At 40.4% G+C, this 17936-nt stretch overlaps 1 protein-coding gene across 2 annotated transcripts in view; it reads left to right on the forward strand.

Moving 5' to 3' along the window:
* Positions 1-10024, forward strand: part of socs5a (suppressor of cytokine signaling 5a) — a 54707-nt gene extending 44683 nt beyond the window's left edge. For both annotated transcript variants that reach the window (XM_070889367.1, XM_070889368.1), the window contains one exon: positions 2580-10024. In XM_070889367.1, coding sequence (XP_070745468.1) covers positions 2595-4208 — 1614 coding nt within the window. In that variant the 5' untranslated portion in view covers positions 2580-2594 and the 3' untranslated portion in view covers positions 4209-10024. The remainder of the gene's footprint in view (positions 1-2579) is intronic.
* Positions 10025-17936: the final 7912 nt, after the last annotated feature.

A 17936-nucleotide genomic window follows, 5' to 3' on the forward strand; every position in this document is an offset into this window, starting at 1 on the left:
TCCTCCCCCCCCCCCCCCTCTCCCCCCCCCCTCTCTCCCCCCCCCTCTCCCCCCCCCTCTCTCTCCCCTCTCTCTCTCCCCTCTCTCTCTCTCTCTCTCTCTCTCTCTCTCTCTCTCTCTCTCTCCTCTTCTCTGTCCCCGTCAGAGACATACACTGGAGGGGGGGGGGGGGGGGGGGGTGCTGTCCCAGCACGCTGTTGGAGGGCTCCCTGTGCTGCAGTCGGTAAGTAGAAAATTGTTTGGGTTGATTTATTGATGTATTTATCATTTATTATTGATGATGGCTCTTTATTTGCAAAACTGAAGTGTTTAATGTTTGTAAATTTCTTTGAGGATATAATGAGCATAGTGGATAGAGGTGTACCGATGGATGTGGTGTATTTAGATTTCCAAAAGGCATTCGATAAGGTGCCACACAAAAGGTTACTGCAGAAGATAGAGGTACGCGGAGTCAGAGGAAACGTATTAGCATGGATAGAGAATTGGCTGGCAAACAGAAAGCTGAGAGTCAGGATAAATGGGTCCTTTGCGGGTTGGAAATCGGTGGTTAGTGGTGTGCTACAGGGATCGGTGCTGGGACCACAACTGTTTACAATATACATAGATGACCTGGAAGAGGGGACAGAGTGTAGTGTAACAAAATTTGCAGATGACACAAAGATTAGTGGGAAAGTGGGTTGTGTAGAGGACACAGAGGCTGCAAAGAGATTTAGATAGGTTAAGCAAATGGGCTAAGGTTTGGCAGATGGAATACAATGTCGGAAAGTGTGAGGTCATCCACCTTGGGGGAAAAAAACAGTAAAAGGGAATATTATTTGAATGAGGAGAAATTACAACATGCTGAGGTGCAGAGGGACCTGGGGGTCCTTGTGCATGAAACTCTGAGTCTACCTGCAAAACATAAAACATTAAACTGTGCCACCCGACCTGGGTGAAACACCAGACATTTACAAGGCCCTTTTTGTCCTTTTTTGGGTTTTTTTTGTGTTTTTTTTTGGTTTTTTTTGGGCACTAAAATCACAATTTTCCCCAGTGCCCCCTATAAAAGGGAAGGGGACACTAAAAGCACCAGCAATTAAGTGCATGAATCCCAAAAAGTTAGTTTGCAGGTGCAGCAGGTAATCAGGAAGGCGAATGGAATGTTGGCCTTCATTGCGAGAGGGATGGAGTACAAAAGCAGGGAGGTCCTGCTGCAACTGTATAGGGTATTGGTAAGGCCACACCTGGAGTACTGCGTGCAGTTTTGGTCACCTTACTTAAGGAAGGATATACTGGCTTTGAAGGGGGTACAGAGACTATTCACTAGGCTGATTCCGGAGATGAGGGGGTTACCTTATGATAGATTGAGTAGACTGGGTCTTTACTCGGAGTTTAGAAGGATGAGGGGTGATCTTATAGAAACATTTAAAATAATGAAAGGGATAGACAAGATAGAGGCGGAGAGGTTGTTTCCACTGGTCGGGGAGACTCGAACTAGAGGGCACAGCCTCAAAATACAAGGGAGCCAATTTAAAACCGAGTTGAGAAGGAATTTCTTCTCCCAGAGGGTTGTGGATCTGTGGAATTCTCTGCCCAAGGAAGCAGTTGAGGCTAGCTCATTGAATGTATTCAAGTCATAGATCGATTTTTAACCAATAAGGGAATTAAAGGTTATGGGGAGCGGGCGGGTAAGTGGAGCTGAGTCCACGGCCAGATCAGCCATGATCTTATTGAATGGCGGAGCAGGCTCTAGGGGCTAGATGGCCTACTCCTGTTCCTAATTCTTATGTTCTTATGTAAACTTCCCTTTAAACCCCGCCTCAATTCCCTACGCCTGATTTGTAACCTACGCCTGATCTTCTAAGTGTAGGCAAGGTTTTTCGAAGTGTACAAAAATCTACACTTCATTCTAAGTTAGTTTGGAGTAAGTTTTCACCGCCTAAACTTTCAAAATGGGCGTAAGTGGCTGAATACGCCCCCTTTTGGGGAAAAAAAATCTATTCTAAAATGAAACTATTCTAACTGACTAGAACTGGAGCAAACTAAATGCTGAGAATTGCAATTTCTAAGATACCCATTCTAAACCAGTTGCTCCAAAAAAACAGGAGCAACTCAGGCTGAAACTTGGCCCCATTATTTGGCCATTCCTCCTATTTTCAGTTTATTGGATCTTGCTATTTACAAGTTGGTGGCCATGTTTTGCATTTCAAAAGTAATTGACTAGAGCAATTTAGGGAAGTCTTGTGATTTTGATGCAGCTCCAAATGAATGTAACTTTTTTTTTATTGGTGACTTAATGGCTGCATGGCCAATGGAGGAGTATTGGGAGAATTTACTGGGACTTGGCATTTTGTCTTGATATGTTATTTGTGCTTTTATTGAACAAATTTGGAGAGTTAGAATTCAAATATGCAAATTATATAAATGTATGGAAAATTACTTTGTCCAAGAAACTTATTTTGCTTTTTATTTTGATATACAATCTAAATAGCTGTCTTAATTTCTGGTTTATTTAAGCTGCGATGCAGGATTGAATATAGTTTAATTTCTGAACTCTTATTGCTCAGTTTGTCTTTAATATTCTCCTCTTGTATCCTTAGATACGTGTTTAACCTATGGATAAAGTTGGAAAGATGTGGAGCAATTTGAAGTACAGGTGTCAGAACCTTTTTGTTAATGAAGGTGGAGACCGAAATGAAAATGACTTGAACTGTCCAAGCTGTTCTGTTGGTAAAAACGCAAGTGTACATGTTAGCAATCTGCCTCAGCAAGGTTTAAGAAGTCCATTAAATAGACATGGAACTATAGCATTGGTTACAGACACGTGTCTTAACACAGACCGAAGAAATGGAAACTGTGTTTCTGACATCCCAGAGATTGTTGAAGCTGATTTAGATAAAGAGAATGAAAATGTGGCTGCTGCACCGGAGTCTCGTCTTGTTCGAAGAGACTCTTACTCTCGCCATGCTCCATGGGGTGGGAAGAAGAAACACACTTGCTCTACAAAAACGCAAATGTCATTTGAAACCGATAAACGCTTTAGTAGGACCCGGTCTGGGCTACAGAGACGGGAAAGGCGATATGGTGTAAGTTCCATACATGATATGGATAATTTGTCAAATCGGACTATGACACGGCCGTCTATACGCCAGCGTTTCCAAGAAACAGTAGGGCTGTGTTTTCCATTACGTACACATAATAAACAGTCAAAGAGCTTATTCTCAAGCAGGAGAAAAATTTTACTTTCTGAACTGATGCTTGAAAAATGTCCTTTTCCAGCTGGTTCAGACCTAGCCCAGAAATGGCATCTTATTAAGCAGCATACTGCTCCTGTGAGCTCTCAGTCGGCCAGCTGGCTGGAGACATTTGATCCTACTTTTGTTTCTACAGAAGATGAAGAAGATCGGCTTCGGGAAAGAAGGCGGCTCAGCATTGAAGAAGGGGTTGATCCTCCTCCCAATGCCCTTATACACACTTTTGAAGCCACTGCACAAATTAATCAAACGTACAAGCTGGGACCAAAGTTAGCACCTGGGATGAGTGAGCCCTCTGGTGACAATCGTGCAATGACAAATGGAGACTGGGACTCCGAAGAGGACACAACAACTCTCTGTCTCCAGGCACGCAAACAGAAACCACGACACGTGCCAGGAGAAAGCCTTGGTCACTCTGCCAGACCTGGGCCCTGGAAAGTCCACACACAAATTGATTACATTCATTGCCTGGTGCCAGACTTGCTTCAGATTACAAGTAACCCATGTTATTGGGGAGTGATGGACCGTTACGAAGCTGAGGCTCTCCTTGATGGCAAGCCTGAAGGCACCTTTTTACTCAGGGACTCGGCACAAGAGGACTATCTCTTCTCTGTTAGCTTCCGCCGTTATAACCGCTCCTTGCATGCCAGGATTGAGCAGTGGAATCATAATTTTAGTTTTGATGCCCATGACCCCTGTGTCTTTCACTCCTCCACGGTAACCGGCCTCCTGGAACATTATAAGGATCCCAGCTCGTGCATGTTTTTTGAACCTTTGCTTACTGTTCCCCTGACCAGGACTCTTCCTTTCAGCTTGCAGTACATCTGCCGTGCAGCCATCTGCAGCTGTACAACATATGATGGAATAGATGCACTTCCACTTCCCCCGCCTCTACAAGAGTATCTGAAAGAGTACCATTACAAACAGAAAGTACGGGTGCGATGGTTAGAACGAGAATCATCAAAGGTCAAATGAGGATTACACACAACAGTCCTTGGCTTTTTTTAAATTGCTGTCTCCCCAGGCACATGGGACATTGATGGTTGCAAATTTATTCAGAAAGAATGAATTCTTTCATTCTGAATTATTCAAGGCTTGAATTGACTTACAGTTTGTGGTTTCTCTATTTGCAGCTTCCTTTTCAGGTACTTGAGCACTTCTGTGATTTTCAGTGGATACTGCAGGTCCATCTACAGATTAACGTGCATGTATTTATTATGTTGCCGTTTAGGGATTTACTAGTTATTGTCTGTGCAGGGTATGGTCAAAAAGGAATAATTAATTTAGGGCAACTATGGAGCTCTGTGTAGGATTGATGCAGAAGCTGTACATAGTGTGCACATTTACTGTAGAATCTTGGAAATCATGTGGTGGAATTCAAATCAAATTTTGGCAAGAGACTACGATTTTGGAGATTAAACACCACCTTTTGTGTTGGGTTACCATTCTAGCATTTAACCTAGATGATTTTGGCCGGACTGGTAGGATTAAAAAAAATTTGTATGTCTGCAAAGTAGTGATCCATTATTTTTTTTAAATGATACTCGAGTGATTTCAAGATAATGGTCAGTTGCCACTGACCCTGGAGTTTACTGCCTTGAAACCATTTGCAAGCAATAGCTTTTGGAGGGGATGGGGCAGCTTCCATTTTGTTCTTTCCTTCGTGGCAGATGTCACAACAGACATTGGCTAAGATACTCCTTGCAGTTTTTGCACAACATCCTCCAGTGAAAAGTTAATGATTGTGACAGTGACCAACTATAGATTATCACTCAATGGATGTTATTTTCTGATGAGTGCCATTTTGGTTGCCTCAGGTAAAATCTGTATGAACAGTATAGGAAATCCAGTTATCTCCTTGTAATTGTATGAGATTGCAGTGGAGGATTCTGCAAATTGAGTTTAGAAATCCAGATAAAGCATACCAGTGGTTTGCTTTTAACAAAGTCTGTGAGCAGGAATCCAGACTAGCAATTGTGCAGTTGGAGTATAACTGGTTTGGCAATTAAGTGAGTATAGGACTAGAGAACATAAATTTAAACACGTGACAAATACATTTTAAAACTGATTAAGAACTTCAATGCCCAAGGGTTATGAATGTTTGAAATTATTTGCCAGGTAAGAGAATAGATATAAGAATACAAAGGACTCAAAACTGCATCTAGGTGACATGTTAAGGTAGTGGAGGGATGAGCTTCGATGGGCAGACTTCACATGTTTTGATTATAAGGTGGAAATTGGATGACCTGGTAATTTTTCTATAGTTGCTGTTGCCCTATTCTAGCAGTAGTTTTTAATGTTATTGAAATGTTCTCTGTCTCAAAAGGCCACAATGTCAACAATATCTCAACTCTCATTTATTCAATTGAGGTATCACAGAACTAATGAATAATCTTTTTTTTCTCTCTTTCCCCCACCCACTTCTCCTCAAATATAGGCACTTAGTGTCACTGTTGATAAATATGGGGCCACTTCCAAATATATGGTGGTCAGGGAGTAAGGTCAAGAATTTTTCATATTTTTAGTTACATGGAATTTTAGGTGGCTAATGAACACACTGCCACATGTTTTGCAGTGAGTTTGATTGCATTTTTAAAGTGACCATTAGATTATTTGGGACCCAAGACCAGCCATAATTGGAATTTCAAACATGGACTAAGCATGTTAGTGTTGAAAAACATCTGATGAAGTGCTTCAGTCATTTAGTTTTAACTTTACACTAAAGATGAAAACTACAATGCTCACCACATTGGTTGGCTTTTGTTTTGATTAGCCCACATTGTCACAACAGGGCCAGTTTCACTTATTTCAAATGACCATGTCTGTAGCATCACCCTGGAGAGCGTTTATACTTTTCAGATTAAACTTTTCTTAAATAGCCAGTAATCGGAAGGATTTAATAAAAGTCTTTTGGTTCCTAAAAGAATTAACTGGTATTTCATAAAATCTAGCCTGGTTCTTCTACAAATAAAATAGCTGCAACACTGACCAGAAGCTCCATAGTTGCTCTATTAAAATGCTGTGTCATTCTCACCTGTTTTTTTTTTTATTTGCTAACATAGCCATGCTAGGCAGCTATTGCAATTTTGGCTGTGAGCAGCCCATTCCTGTCCAAGATTAGCTCATTTGGTCCTGAGTGTGTACTGCAGCTTGTATAACTAACATGCCAGGCTCTGCTTCTTTCTATGGCAAAGGAAAAGGCAGCATTTTGCAGAGTTGCTTTATATTGTAGTGGAGAAAACACTGTCGCAAACAGTTATTTTGTTGAACCGGATTGTTTTGTATTCAAAATCTTTAGATGTGCGACCAGGGTTTTAGTTTTTAACTATTTCAATGACTGCCTGAGACATCAGAAGGTGCCAATTTAAACAATTCACTATACACTGGAAACTTCAGATTCAGGGTTTCCAGGTCAAGTAGCTACTGTTAATGTGAAATCAGTTTCAAAAACTAAACAATTGTTTTATTCCATATTTTAGTTTTCAAGATGAAGCTCCTTTGGCAAGGCTTGCTCTAATAGTACACTAGTATTTTTCTACTGTGTGCTGTGTAAGTCTATCCTGGAAAATCCTCAACCACCCAAATGCCCTTTTACAAGAGTTGTATTATTTTTGTAATCTATTATCAAGTGCTGTGAAAGCTGAACTACAGCTTTATCACATCAAAATACATTCAAATTAGTTTCTTTGAACATCTGACTAAGGTATTCAGTAAACTTGTAAATACTCCTGTTCACCTTTTATTATAAGTCTGTACTAATTGTTAGTATAAAGTCTAATTCTTGCCATATGAGCAGATTATGTAGCTGGTTTAATGTCTTATTAAATGTGTAGAAGTTGCACATTTAAGCTGTAACCATTTATATCACCAGCATAGTTAACCTCTCAAAATTGTGCATATTCAACTGCATCTGGTTTTTATTTACTTCATTTCTGTGCCTGCAGAGGATTATTAAACTAATCGAAGTTTGTCGGCAAAATAACCATCTTTATGTTGTGCCCTGGCGATGCATATTCCAAGTTATAAAATTGGTTCAACTGTGTAAATAATTAGTTCTCTTCAGAGCATCTGTCATTAATTGATGTAGGCCTCTGGTCAACACTACTCATTGCACCTAATTCACAACTTAAAGATGCTTTTGAAAGCAATAATTTGTTTCAAGAACATGCCTAGCAGATGTTCTGTAATGATCCTAAAACTTGAAACATTATATGCTATGTACTATTTTTCCAGCTAAAAGAAATCTGGTTTGACAGATTCTCAATTTCTGGATGACCTTTTTACTCAGGTTATTGGATGAGAGCAGGGTCCAGAACCCTGACCTAGAATTAACAATTCACTTTTGTTTTCCCAAACTGTAAATATGGTCAGAATCTTGACTTTTAAGAAAAAAGATAAATCTGGAAGGAAGTTTTTGTACAAATCTTTCATCTTCATCATCTAATATATATAATGCAGCTGAATTAGAAATTTAAAATGAAAGCATTTTGCTTATTTGAACCTCATGTACAAATAGGGTATTTGTCATCCAAAGAGAAAAATCAATATAAGACATTGTTCTATTAAGTGAATTTTGCCCTTTGTGGTTAGAATAATCTCCACAAGGTGCTGTACTTCAGATAAGTTAACTCAAGATGTGTGCCTATTCAGATGGATATCACAGATTCTATGGTATTCAAAGAATTGGGAATTCTTCTGGTGTCCTTACCATGTCTTCCTCATTCAGTACCATCTGAACCAGATTAACTGGTTATTGATCTCCTGGGTGTTTGTGAAATGGTGCTGATAAAGCATGGCTGCAGTGTTTGCCTATGTATGTCACTGCATTTCAAGAAGCAATTCGTTGCATAAATGCTTTGAGACATTCTGACATGAAAGGCATTATAAATACAAGTATTTACTTTTCTTCCACTAATGCTATCTTGAGTAGTGGTCTATTGGGGCCTGCACCAGTTAATTCCAACTGGTGCATGTTCCTGACTTAAAAAAAAAATTAGGTTGTTGACAATGGATCTTTTCTAATAGAATCTTGATGTGTCTTCTGTGCCTTCATTATTGCACAATTTTTCAGAGCTTGAAGCTATTATTTTAGGTGGAGGTTGAACTGAGAAATAAGGGGTGTTTCCATACATTCAACTTCACATACTGAGCTCCCTCCCAGCCTTCTCGTGTCCCTGTAAGATGCTTTCACTATTTTATTTTATGTTTCAGTACCCCTGTTACTTTTGGGTCTCCAAGCTGCTTGGTCCAGAGCAGCAGCTTGTATACATCATAGTGGGGTGGTGATCACATGACCATCCAAGGCACACATTTCTAAAATGACATTGTACCAGTTGATGCTCCTTGTAGTATAATCTTGTCCTGTCTGTATATGGAAACGGAATTATTTGAACACTTCCACGGCTCTCTAAGCATAATCTTGCCTAATTTTAAAGACTCGAACCCAAGTTTCTACAGTAACGTATTTCAGTAAATACAAGTCGTGATTTTGGTCAAAACTGTATCTTGTATCAATTTAATAGCTATGACCTAAAGGTAAACAATTCCTGTAAAATCAAACAAAATTGTTCCAGTCTATGTACTGCACTTGATTTGTGTGTTTTACATTAGACCATTTTACTAGCTGTTTTAAAGAGATTGGGCTAGAAATTCGGTTCTCGGCGAAAAAGGTATTTTTCCGCCAAACTTACCGTTTTTGCTATCAGGCCGGAAATTCAACCTTTAATTTGCAAAGCGGTAAAAATCAGCATTGGCATGAGGATTCGTGGTGCAAACTGCGAAAATTTTGGCAACTTTAGTCCGAGGCCGATACCGCTGTGAGTTGGGCCTAGGGAGGGTGGACAAACCAAAAAATAAATTGGGAAAAAAACAAACACAAAATTCTCAACATTTACAAGACACGTATCTATCGAATCACTGAAAGAATTTAAAAAATAAAAAACTTTAACTTACAGTTTTGCAGGTCTTCATACTTACCGCTGCTGGCAGGGCTGCTGCGCCAGGTTTTTCCCTGTCGGTATTCTGAGCACAGAATAAGAGTACGGAGAGACACATTTCTGGCGCAAATGCTATTTCGACTGTTGCACTATGCCGCTCCTCTCCCAGCGGTACATGGAAAGCACCGTCACACAAAGGTCACTATTTCCCGCCGACCGGGATTTCACCAAAAAGGGTGAAATAGCACCAAAAACCTGTCGCAAAATCGCTGAATTTCTAGCCCCCAGTGTCCTATTTTATTTGCTTACCGAGGTTTTATAAATGTATTTTACAGATTCTGGATTTAAAATCATTTAAACTGATTTAATACAGTTCTATGGATCCACAAGTAGATGTTTGCTCATTTCCATGAAAAATTGCCTTCCTATTTCATTAAATTATGAAATTCTCAGTACATCATATTTTACAAAGGATTATAAAATGTTAATGGCAGTTTTCGCGTTTGTAATTCTGTGATTTTCATATTGCCTTGAGTGGTGGTGTGGGGTGGAAGGAGGAGAATCTGGATTCAATATTGAGTTAACACACTAACCTTTCACTTCTCCATCAAGCCAAGAGTGATGGGATGAAAATGTATCTCCTGCTTTTAATGGCCTTTGTAAACATAGAATTTGGGCAGTCTCAACCCAGTTCTCAATGAACATGGGTCTACAGCACAAAGTGGCTCCTGAACTGACATACACTCTGGCCATAAGGATGGCTGGTGTGGAAATTGGAATTGTCAGTTATGAATTTAAACCCCAGCAAAATATTACACCAGTGGTGCTTTCAATTTTTGTAATTTTCATCAGACACCTTCACTGAAGAACACCTTTGGTCCTCCTGCTCTGTTCTTTTATGCTTGTGAAAGAAAAATGGCACAATTTAGTCTTTGGTGCCATTTCTCCTGAACTGTTAAAGTCTGCTGTATCTGGACTAGCAAAATGAATGCTGTCTCTTTCAGTGCCAGTAGGTGGGGAGAAACTTTTGTCTTAATGGCTTTCATCCCTTTTTTGTATGCTGTGGACTAGTTTCCTTAGATTCTAAAGCACTTTGCAGGGCTCCTAAACCTATATAAATATTGGGTTCATTGTTTATTCCTTGGTTTATTTTTCATCTGAACAACCTGATGAACAGACTGTAGAGATTCTGAAAATGCAAGATAGAACATTTATTTCATTGTTTTTAAGAGGAGGAACCAAAGCTTAGTGGAGAAGGTTCTAATCTGAATTTAAGATTTATCTAAAAAATAAAATTATATTGCACCACAGAGCAGCATTAAGCTTGTAGCAAACTTCATATTTATTTTAGTTTAAGAAATTAAAAGCTGGATCATCTTTCTAATGTGCTTTATTTTTGGAAGGCGTTTTTGAGCAAGATGGTAATAAGGTCCATTTGTTACAGCAACTGCCGCTTAACCTATGTAGTGCATCATGGTTTTGGCCCCTCTGTTCTGTTATGATTGTTGGATACACTTTTTTGTTTCCAGAATGTTAGTTATGTTTCTTTTAAGTGTTAAAAATGTAGAGTTTTTTTTTGTGGGCTCTATGACTTGTGGCATGGGAACCCATATTATATGGCAGTTTACCTGGTCACTGATTTCTAAGTGTGTTTTATATTGCATTCACGTTCTTTGAATGTGCGGTCAAACAGTATTTTTGCAGCTTAGCTGAAAGCAATTATTTGCATATGTTCTTCAACCCCTCAAACAAAAATACATTTGTGCACTTTGAGATTTTTTAAAATCTACTTTTGTGGGGAAGTGTGCGTGTGCCTATTGGCATATCAAATGCTTTGATGTAAGTTAATTGCTATAGTTATGTAAAGTAATTAATGCTTAGTTAATAACCAAATGTTAGTGCTTCTGAATTTTAAAAACCTGGCTACATTTGTTCTGAGATCCAGTTTTTAGCTACGTGGCCAATAAATGCATTTATTGTAATATGTATTCTGTTATACTCTTAACAAGTAAATGCCTGTTTAGGGTATTGTTTACGTTACATATAAAAATTATCTTCTATGATTTCTGTTAGCTGTAGATTAATGCTCATTCTGACATGATGTACAATACAATTTATTTGTAGTATCTGCTATTTTCACCTTGCTGTAGTATTGCAACTATATCCTTCTCTTTCCACCCTGCAGGCTTCATTGGTGTCCTCACTCTGGCTTCATTGTCTTAATATGGAATAAAGACTACACACACACTAAAAGCCTTCGTACTTGTGCTTTTTTGCCCCCCTGATGATCATTGTATAGTATCAAAACGAGTGTTTTTCTGTATTTTCAAAAGTTGCCAGTTAAATCCAGGGAAACTGCAAATCCAGTTTCTGATTTTCGTTTTAAGATCACTGAAAATATTTAAGCAAATGAAGGTAGTTAAACCCCATGCAATTTAATTATCTTGTAATTACTTAACCTGAGCAGATAAATCTTTTATTTTGCAATCTTTGTACACACTTGTTTACAGCCTAGCTTGATCAGTCGACCGTACACATGTGGATATACGTCATTGTGATGTTGCAAATACGCAGTGCATCAGGTTTCTACTCCAGGTATTCTATAGTTTCCCAAAGCCAGGAGGACTCTGTCTTAAACACCAATTTCTAAAATAGGAGAAATTTAATATGCTCCTATTATTCAAGTAGTGTGCCCAGGGGTTACTTAGCTACCATCAAATTAAAAGATTCATACTGCATATGGGAATGCTGCTGAAAGTTTCTCCAGTTTCAAGAAGGAAAGTTGTTAGTACAAGATACTTGGGAATTTGTCAGACTTGTGCATCTCGTGATGCAACTCCTACGAGCATATCCATATCTAGAAGATCGTCTCTGGTTTGTACCTTTTTTAATTTATTCCTGCATTTCCTTTCCACTATTTTAGTCAGTAATGTACTCTCTGGTTGTGTGCTTAATCCCTTGCTGCTTCACAGCTCAAGCTAAATGTCTACTTTTTAACTTCTTGCAGTGCCATGTTTCCAATTAATGCCCCTTTCCCTCTTTTAAAAAAAAAAAATGCCCAAGTCTATTGTGAATCCTGACCCAGTTGCAGCCATATTCAGTTATCACTACAATGTCAGTTTCCTATTTTAATCAATGACTAGTGCTCAATTTTTGATTTCCATTCATTTTAACTTCCCATATTGAGATATTTGACTCTTTCCAACCCCTTTTACTTGTTTTCTGTATTGTCCACTGCTCAACACCATCATCCCCTCAAAAAAAAAAACAACCCTTGACCCTTCTGTCCTTGCAAACAATCACCCTATCTCCAACCTCACTTTCTTAAATCCTTGAACGTGTTGTTGCTTCCCAAATCCATGCCCATCTTTCCCAGAAATGGCTCTTACCAAGGTCACACATGACATCTTAATTGACAGCGGCAAAGGTAAACTATCCCTTCTCGTCCTTCCCGACCTGTCTGCAGTCTTTGTTTCTATGGTATATAAAAAGGGAGTGGCTAAAGTAAATGTTGATCCCTTAGAGGATGAGATTGGAGAAATAGTGATGGGTAACATGGAGATGGCAGAAACTCTGAACAAATATTTTGTATCAGTCTTTATGGTAGAGGACGCTAAAAATATTCCACCAGTGGATAGTCAAGGGGCTATGGAGGGGTAGGAACTTAACACAATCACAAAGGAGGAGGTACTCAATAAAATAATGGGACTAAAGGCTGATCCCCTGGACCTGATGGCTTGCATCCTCGGGTCTTAAGAGAAGTAGTGGCAGGGATTATAGATGCATTGGTTATAATTTACCAAAATTCCCTGGATTCTGGGGAGGTCCCAGTAGATTGGAAAACTGTAAATGTAACGTCCCTATTTTTTTTAAAAAGCAGACAAAAAGCAGGAAACTATAGACAAGTTAGCCTAACATCTGTGGTTCGGTGTCCATTATTAAAGAAGCAGTAGCAGGACATTTAGAAAAGCATAATTTGGTAAGGCAGAGTCAGCATGGATTTATGATGGGGAAGTCATGTTTGACAAATTTGTTGGAATTCTTTGAGGATGTAACAGGGTGGATAAAGGGGAACCAGTTGAAGGGTATTTGGACTTCCAGAAGGCATTTGACATGGTGCCACAAAAGTTACTGTAAAAGATAAAAATTCATGAGTTTTGGGGGTAATATATTAGCATGGATAGAGGATTGGCTAACAGAAGAGAGTTAGGATAAATGGTTAATTCTTGGGTTGCCAATTAGTAACTAGTGGGGTGCTGCAGGGATCAGTGCTGGGACCCTAACTATTTACAATATATGAACGACTTGGATGAAGGGACAGAGTGTAACGTAGCCAAGTTTGCTGACGATACAAAGATGGGAGGAAAAGCAATGTGAGGAGGACACACAAACCTGCAAAAGTACATAGAAAGGCTAAGTGAGTGGGCAAGAATTTGGCAGATGGAGTATAATGTTGGAAAGTGTGAGGTCATGCACTTTGGCAGAAAAAAATCTGGAGATGAGGGGGTTAACTTATGAGGAAAGGTTTTGTAGGTTGGGCCTCTACTCATTGGAATTCAGAAGAATGAGAGTTGGTCTTATCGCAACATAAGATTGAGGGGGCTTGACAAAGTGGATGCAGAGGATGTTTCCACTGATGGAGACTCTAACTAACTAGGGGGCATAATCTTGGAATAAGCGGCTGCCCATTTAAAACTGAGATAAGGAGGAATTTCTTGAGGGTTGTAAATCTGGAATTTGCTGCCGCAGAGCTGTGGAAGCTGGGTCATTGGATAAATTTAAGACAAGGGGTAGACCGTTTCTTAACTGATAAGGAAATAAGGGGTTATAGGGAGCGGGCAGGGAAGTGGACCCGAGGCCATTATCAGATCAGCCATGATCGTATTAAATGGTGGAGCAGGCTCAAGGGGCCGTATGGCCTCCTATTTATTATGTTCTCCTCTACATGCTGCCCCTCGATAACATCATCCAGCAACACCAGTTTTCACATGTACGCTGATACCCAGCTCTACCCCTCCTCCACCTTTCAACCTCCACCGTCTATCAGACTGCTTGTAGGACATATCCAGCATTGGATAAGCAGAAATTTCCTCCAATTAAGTATTGGGAAGAATGAAGCCATTATCTTTGGTTCACGCTACTAACTACATTCCTTTACCACCAATTCTCTCTCCTTGGCAACTGTCAGAGGTTAACCAAGTCTGTTCGCAACCTTGGTGTCCTATTTGATAGAGTTGAGCTTCCTACCTCATCCGTTCCATCACTAAGCACCCATTTCCGCCTCTCTAACATTGGCCATCTCCGCCCTTACCTCTGTTTATCTGCTGCTGAAACCCTCATCCATGCCTTTGTTGCCTCGACTTGACTTCTAACACACTCCTGGCCGGCCTCTAGTCTACCCTCCATAACCTTGTGCTTGTCCAAAGCTCTGCCGTCCATGTCTTAAATTGCACTAAGTCCTGCTCACCCGTCTCCACTGTGGTCGCTGACCTGCATCCCAGTTAAGCAACGCCTCTTTTTAAAAAATTTTCATCTTTGTTTTCAAATCCCTTCATGGCATCACCTCTTCCTATTTCTGTAATTTTCTTCAGCCCTATAATCCCCCAACATCTCTGCATCTGCCAAATCTGGTCTCTTGAACATCCCCAATTTTAATTGCTCTACCTTTGGCCGTGCCTTCAGCTGCCTAGGTCCTAAGCTCTGGGGTGCCCTCCATAAATCTTTCTGCCTTTCACTTTCCTTCTTGAAGACACTCCTCAAAAGCTTTCGTCATCTAACGTAACATCTTGTATGGCTTGGTGTTAGATTTTGTTTTTTGATAGAACTCCTGTGAAGCACCTTGGGACCTTTTTATTACATTAAGGCTACTTTATAAAAGTAAGTTGTACTATTTCTTCCAAGCTGTTGCTTTATCCTCCTGCTTTATTAATTTAAACCCTCCCCAAAAGCTCTCGTTAATCTCCCCTGTCAGGACATTGGATTGTCTGTTCACGTAATTACTGTCCTGTCAGTAAAACTCGTTACTGATCGCAATGCTTCAGGAAACTACACTCTTTCCTCCTACACCATGTATCTAACTGCATTTCCTTCCCTAATCTGTACTGGCTAGTCTGTTGCACTGATAATACTGATGACTTTTTGAACCACTATTTGCAGGACCTGAATCCTATTTTTCCCAATGTTGGTTCTGACTTTTTTGTTCTTCGCCTTGAGAAACCAATGAAGACATTTCACATTATGTGGAAGTAGAAAAGGTTCTTGGAATGCACAACACAGGAGTGGAATAGTGAAGGAGAGGAAGGCATAGTGGTGAGAGATTTTGCACCTGCTCAGTTTTGTTCCCTATCCTGGTATGTTGTTGACAACAAAATATTCGGGACTCCTTTATTGTTATAGAAGAGAACTGTCTACTACTTTCACTGTCTATTCACGCACTGGTTGCACTTAACTTTCTTTGCCTTGGCTATCCACTTGCGTCATGGCAATATTCATAAACTCCCTTCCCTGAGTCACCATCCATCTATATATAGCATAGGTATACTGTGTTAGATACTTGTCAGACAGTTTCAGCCCACTGGGGGTTTCCTGAATTGATTACGGAGACAAGTGTCTGCCTCTGGGTCAGAGGTTATAGGTTTAGACTAATCCAACACGTTGAGCACATGTCAAGGTCAACACTAGTGTGCAAAATTAAGGCACGTGGTATTTGGGGTAATGTATTGACATGGTTAGAGAACTGGTTGGCGAAGAGTGGGAATAAACTGGTCCTTTTCAGAATGGCAGGCAGTGACCAGTGGGGTGCGGCAGGGTTCAGTGCTGAGACCCCAGCTATTTACAATATGCATCAATGATTTAGACGAAGGAATTGAATATAATATATCCAAGTTTGTAGATGACACTAAGCTAGGTGGCAGTGCGAGCTGCGAGGAGGATGCTAGGAGGCTGCAGGGGGACTTGGACAGGTTAGGTGAATGGACAAATTCATGGCAGATGCAGTAAAATATGGATAAGTGTGAGGTTATCCACTTTGGTTGCAAAAACAGGAAGGCAGATTATTATCTGAATGACAGATTAGTAAAAGGGGAGGTGCAACAAGACCTGGGTGTCGTGGTACATCAGTCATTGAAGGTAGGCATGCAGGTACAGCAGGCAGTAAAGAAGGCACATAGTGAGGGGATGTGAGTATAGGAGCAGGGACGTCTTCTGTTGTACAGGGCCTTGGTGAGACCACACCTTGAGTATTGTGTGCCATTTTGGTCTCCTAGTCTGAGGAAGGACATTCTTGCTATTGAGGGAGTGCAGCGAAGGTTCACCAGACTAATTCCCAGGATGGAAAGACTGGATTGACTGGGCTTATATTCACCTGGAATTTAGAAGAATGAGAGGGGATCTCATAGAAACATATAAAATTCTGACTGGATTGGACAGGTTAGGTGCAGGAAGAATGTTCCTGATGTTGGGGAACCCCAGAACCAGGGGTCACAGTCTAAGGATAAAGGGTAAGCCATTTAGGATCGAGATGAGGAGAAACTTCTTCACTCGGAGAATTGTGAACCTGTGGAATTTTCTAGCACAAAGTTCTTGAGGCTAGTCCATTAGATATATTCAAAAGGGAGTTAGATGTGGCCCTTACGCCTAAAGGGATCAAGGAGTATGGAGAGAAAGCAGGAATGGGGCACTGAAGTTGCATGATCAGCCATGATATTGAATGGTGGTGCAGGCTCAAAGGGCTACTCCTGCACCTACTTTCTATGTAGTACTGAGGGAGTACTGCACCATCAGAGATATACCTTTCAGATGAGACATGAAACTAAGGACCTGTCTGCTTCCTCGGCTGCAGTGTTTCTCTACATTACAACAGTAACTCCACTTCAAAAGTACTTAATTAGCTGTGACGTGTTTTGGGACACCCTGTGGTTGTGGAAAAACACTATATATAAATGCAAGTTTTCTCTCTGCCTCTATTCCTCTTCTGTGATGTGCACTCCAGGAACCCTTCCTTGTTCCACATAGTGTGGAATGTATAATTGTTTCTCCAGCTCGGTTTCTTTTGATCAAGGAATTCCAACCTCCATTCCAGCCAAATTCCTTGTACACAGCCTTCTCACTTTCGACTCAACACAATTCAAAAGATACAGCAGTGTGAAAATTATCTTAGTAATGCTTTATTCTCAGATCAGTCCTTGAACATGCCAATGAGAAAAGGCAGGAGCTTCAACAAAAACTTGCATTTATATAATGCCTTAAAGGTAGGAAACATCCCAAGCTGCTTCATAGGAGCGTAATCAGACAAAAAGCTTGGTTATAGAGGTAGGTTTTAATGATGGGGATGTGAAGGAATGCAGAGTTCTTACAGGGCTAGAGGAGAACTTGCCTCACTAATCATTCTTTGCAAAAATGATGGATCAAATACTGTCTAATCCTAAAGACCAGCTCGTTCTCGAATATCACAACTGCAAATGCTTTTGTTCTTTTACAAAAGGTACAGTGGGAATGGACTGCTTATGTAGGCTGTGAGGCTGATTGGAGAATTGGATCAATAGTTGAGGACGATGATAGATGAGAAATATTGGGCCTGAATTTGCGGTGGGCGGCTTCCTGCATGCGAATGCCTCTGAACCACAAGTAAACTCCACATCTACCGGGTGCCCCCAGAGTTTGGGACACTTGCGCTCTTGGGCCTCTACGTGTATGCCTGCGTAAAGACCCACGTATCCTAGGTGCGCATGCTGTTCGCAAGCGCCCCTGGGATCACGGGCTGCCCAAC

The sequence above is a fragment of the Pristiophorus japonicus genome, chromosome 9, assembly GCF_044704955.1.
Source record: "Pristiophorus japonicus isolate sPriJap1 chromosome 9, sPriJap1.hap1, whole genome shotgun sequence".
Lineage (NCBI taxonomy): Eukaryota > Metazoa > Chordata > Chondrichthyes > Pristiophoridae > Pristiophorus > Pristiophorus japonicus.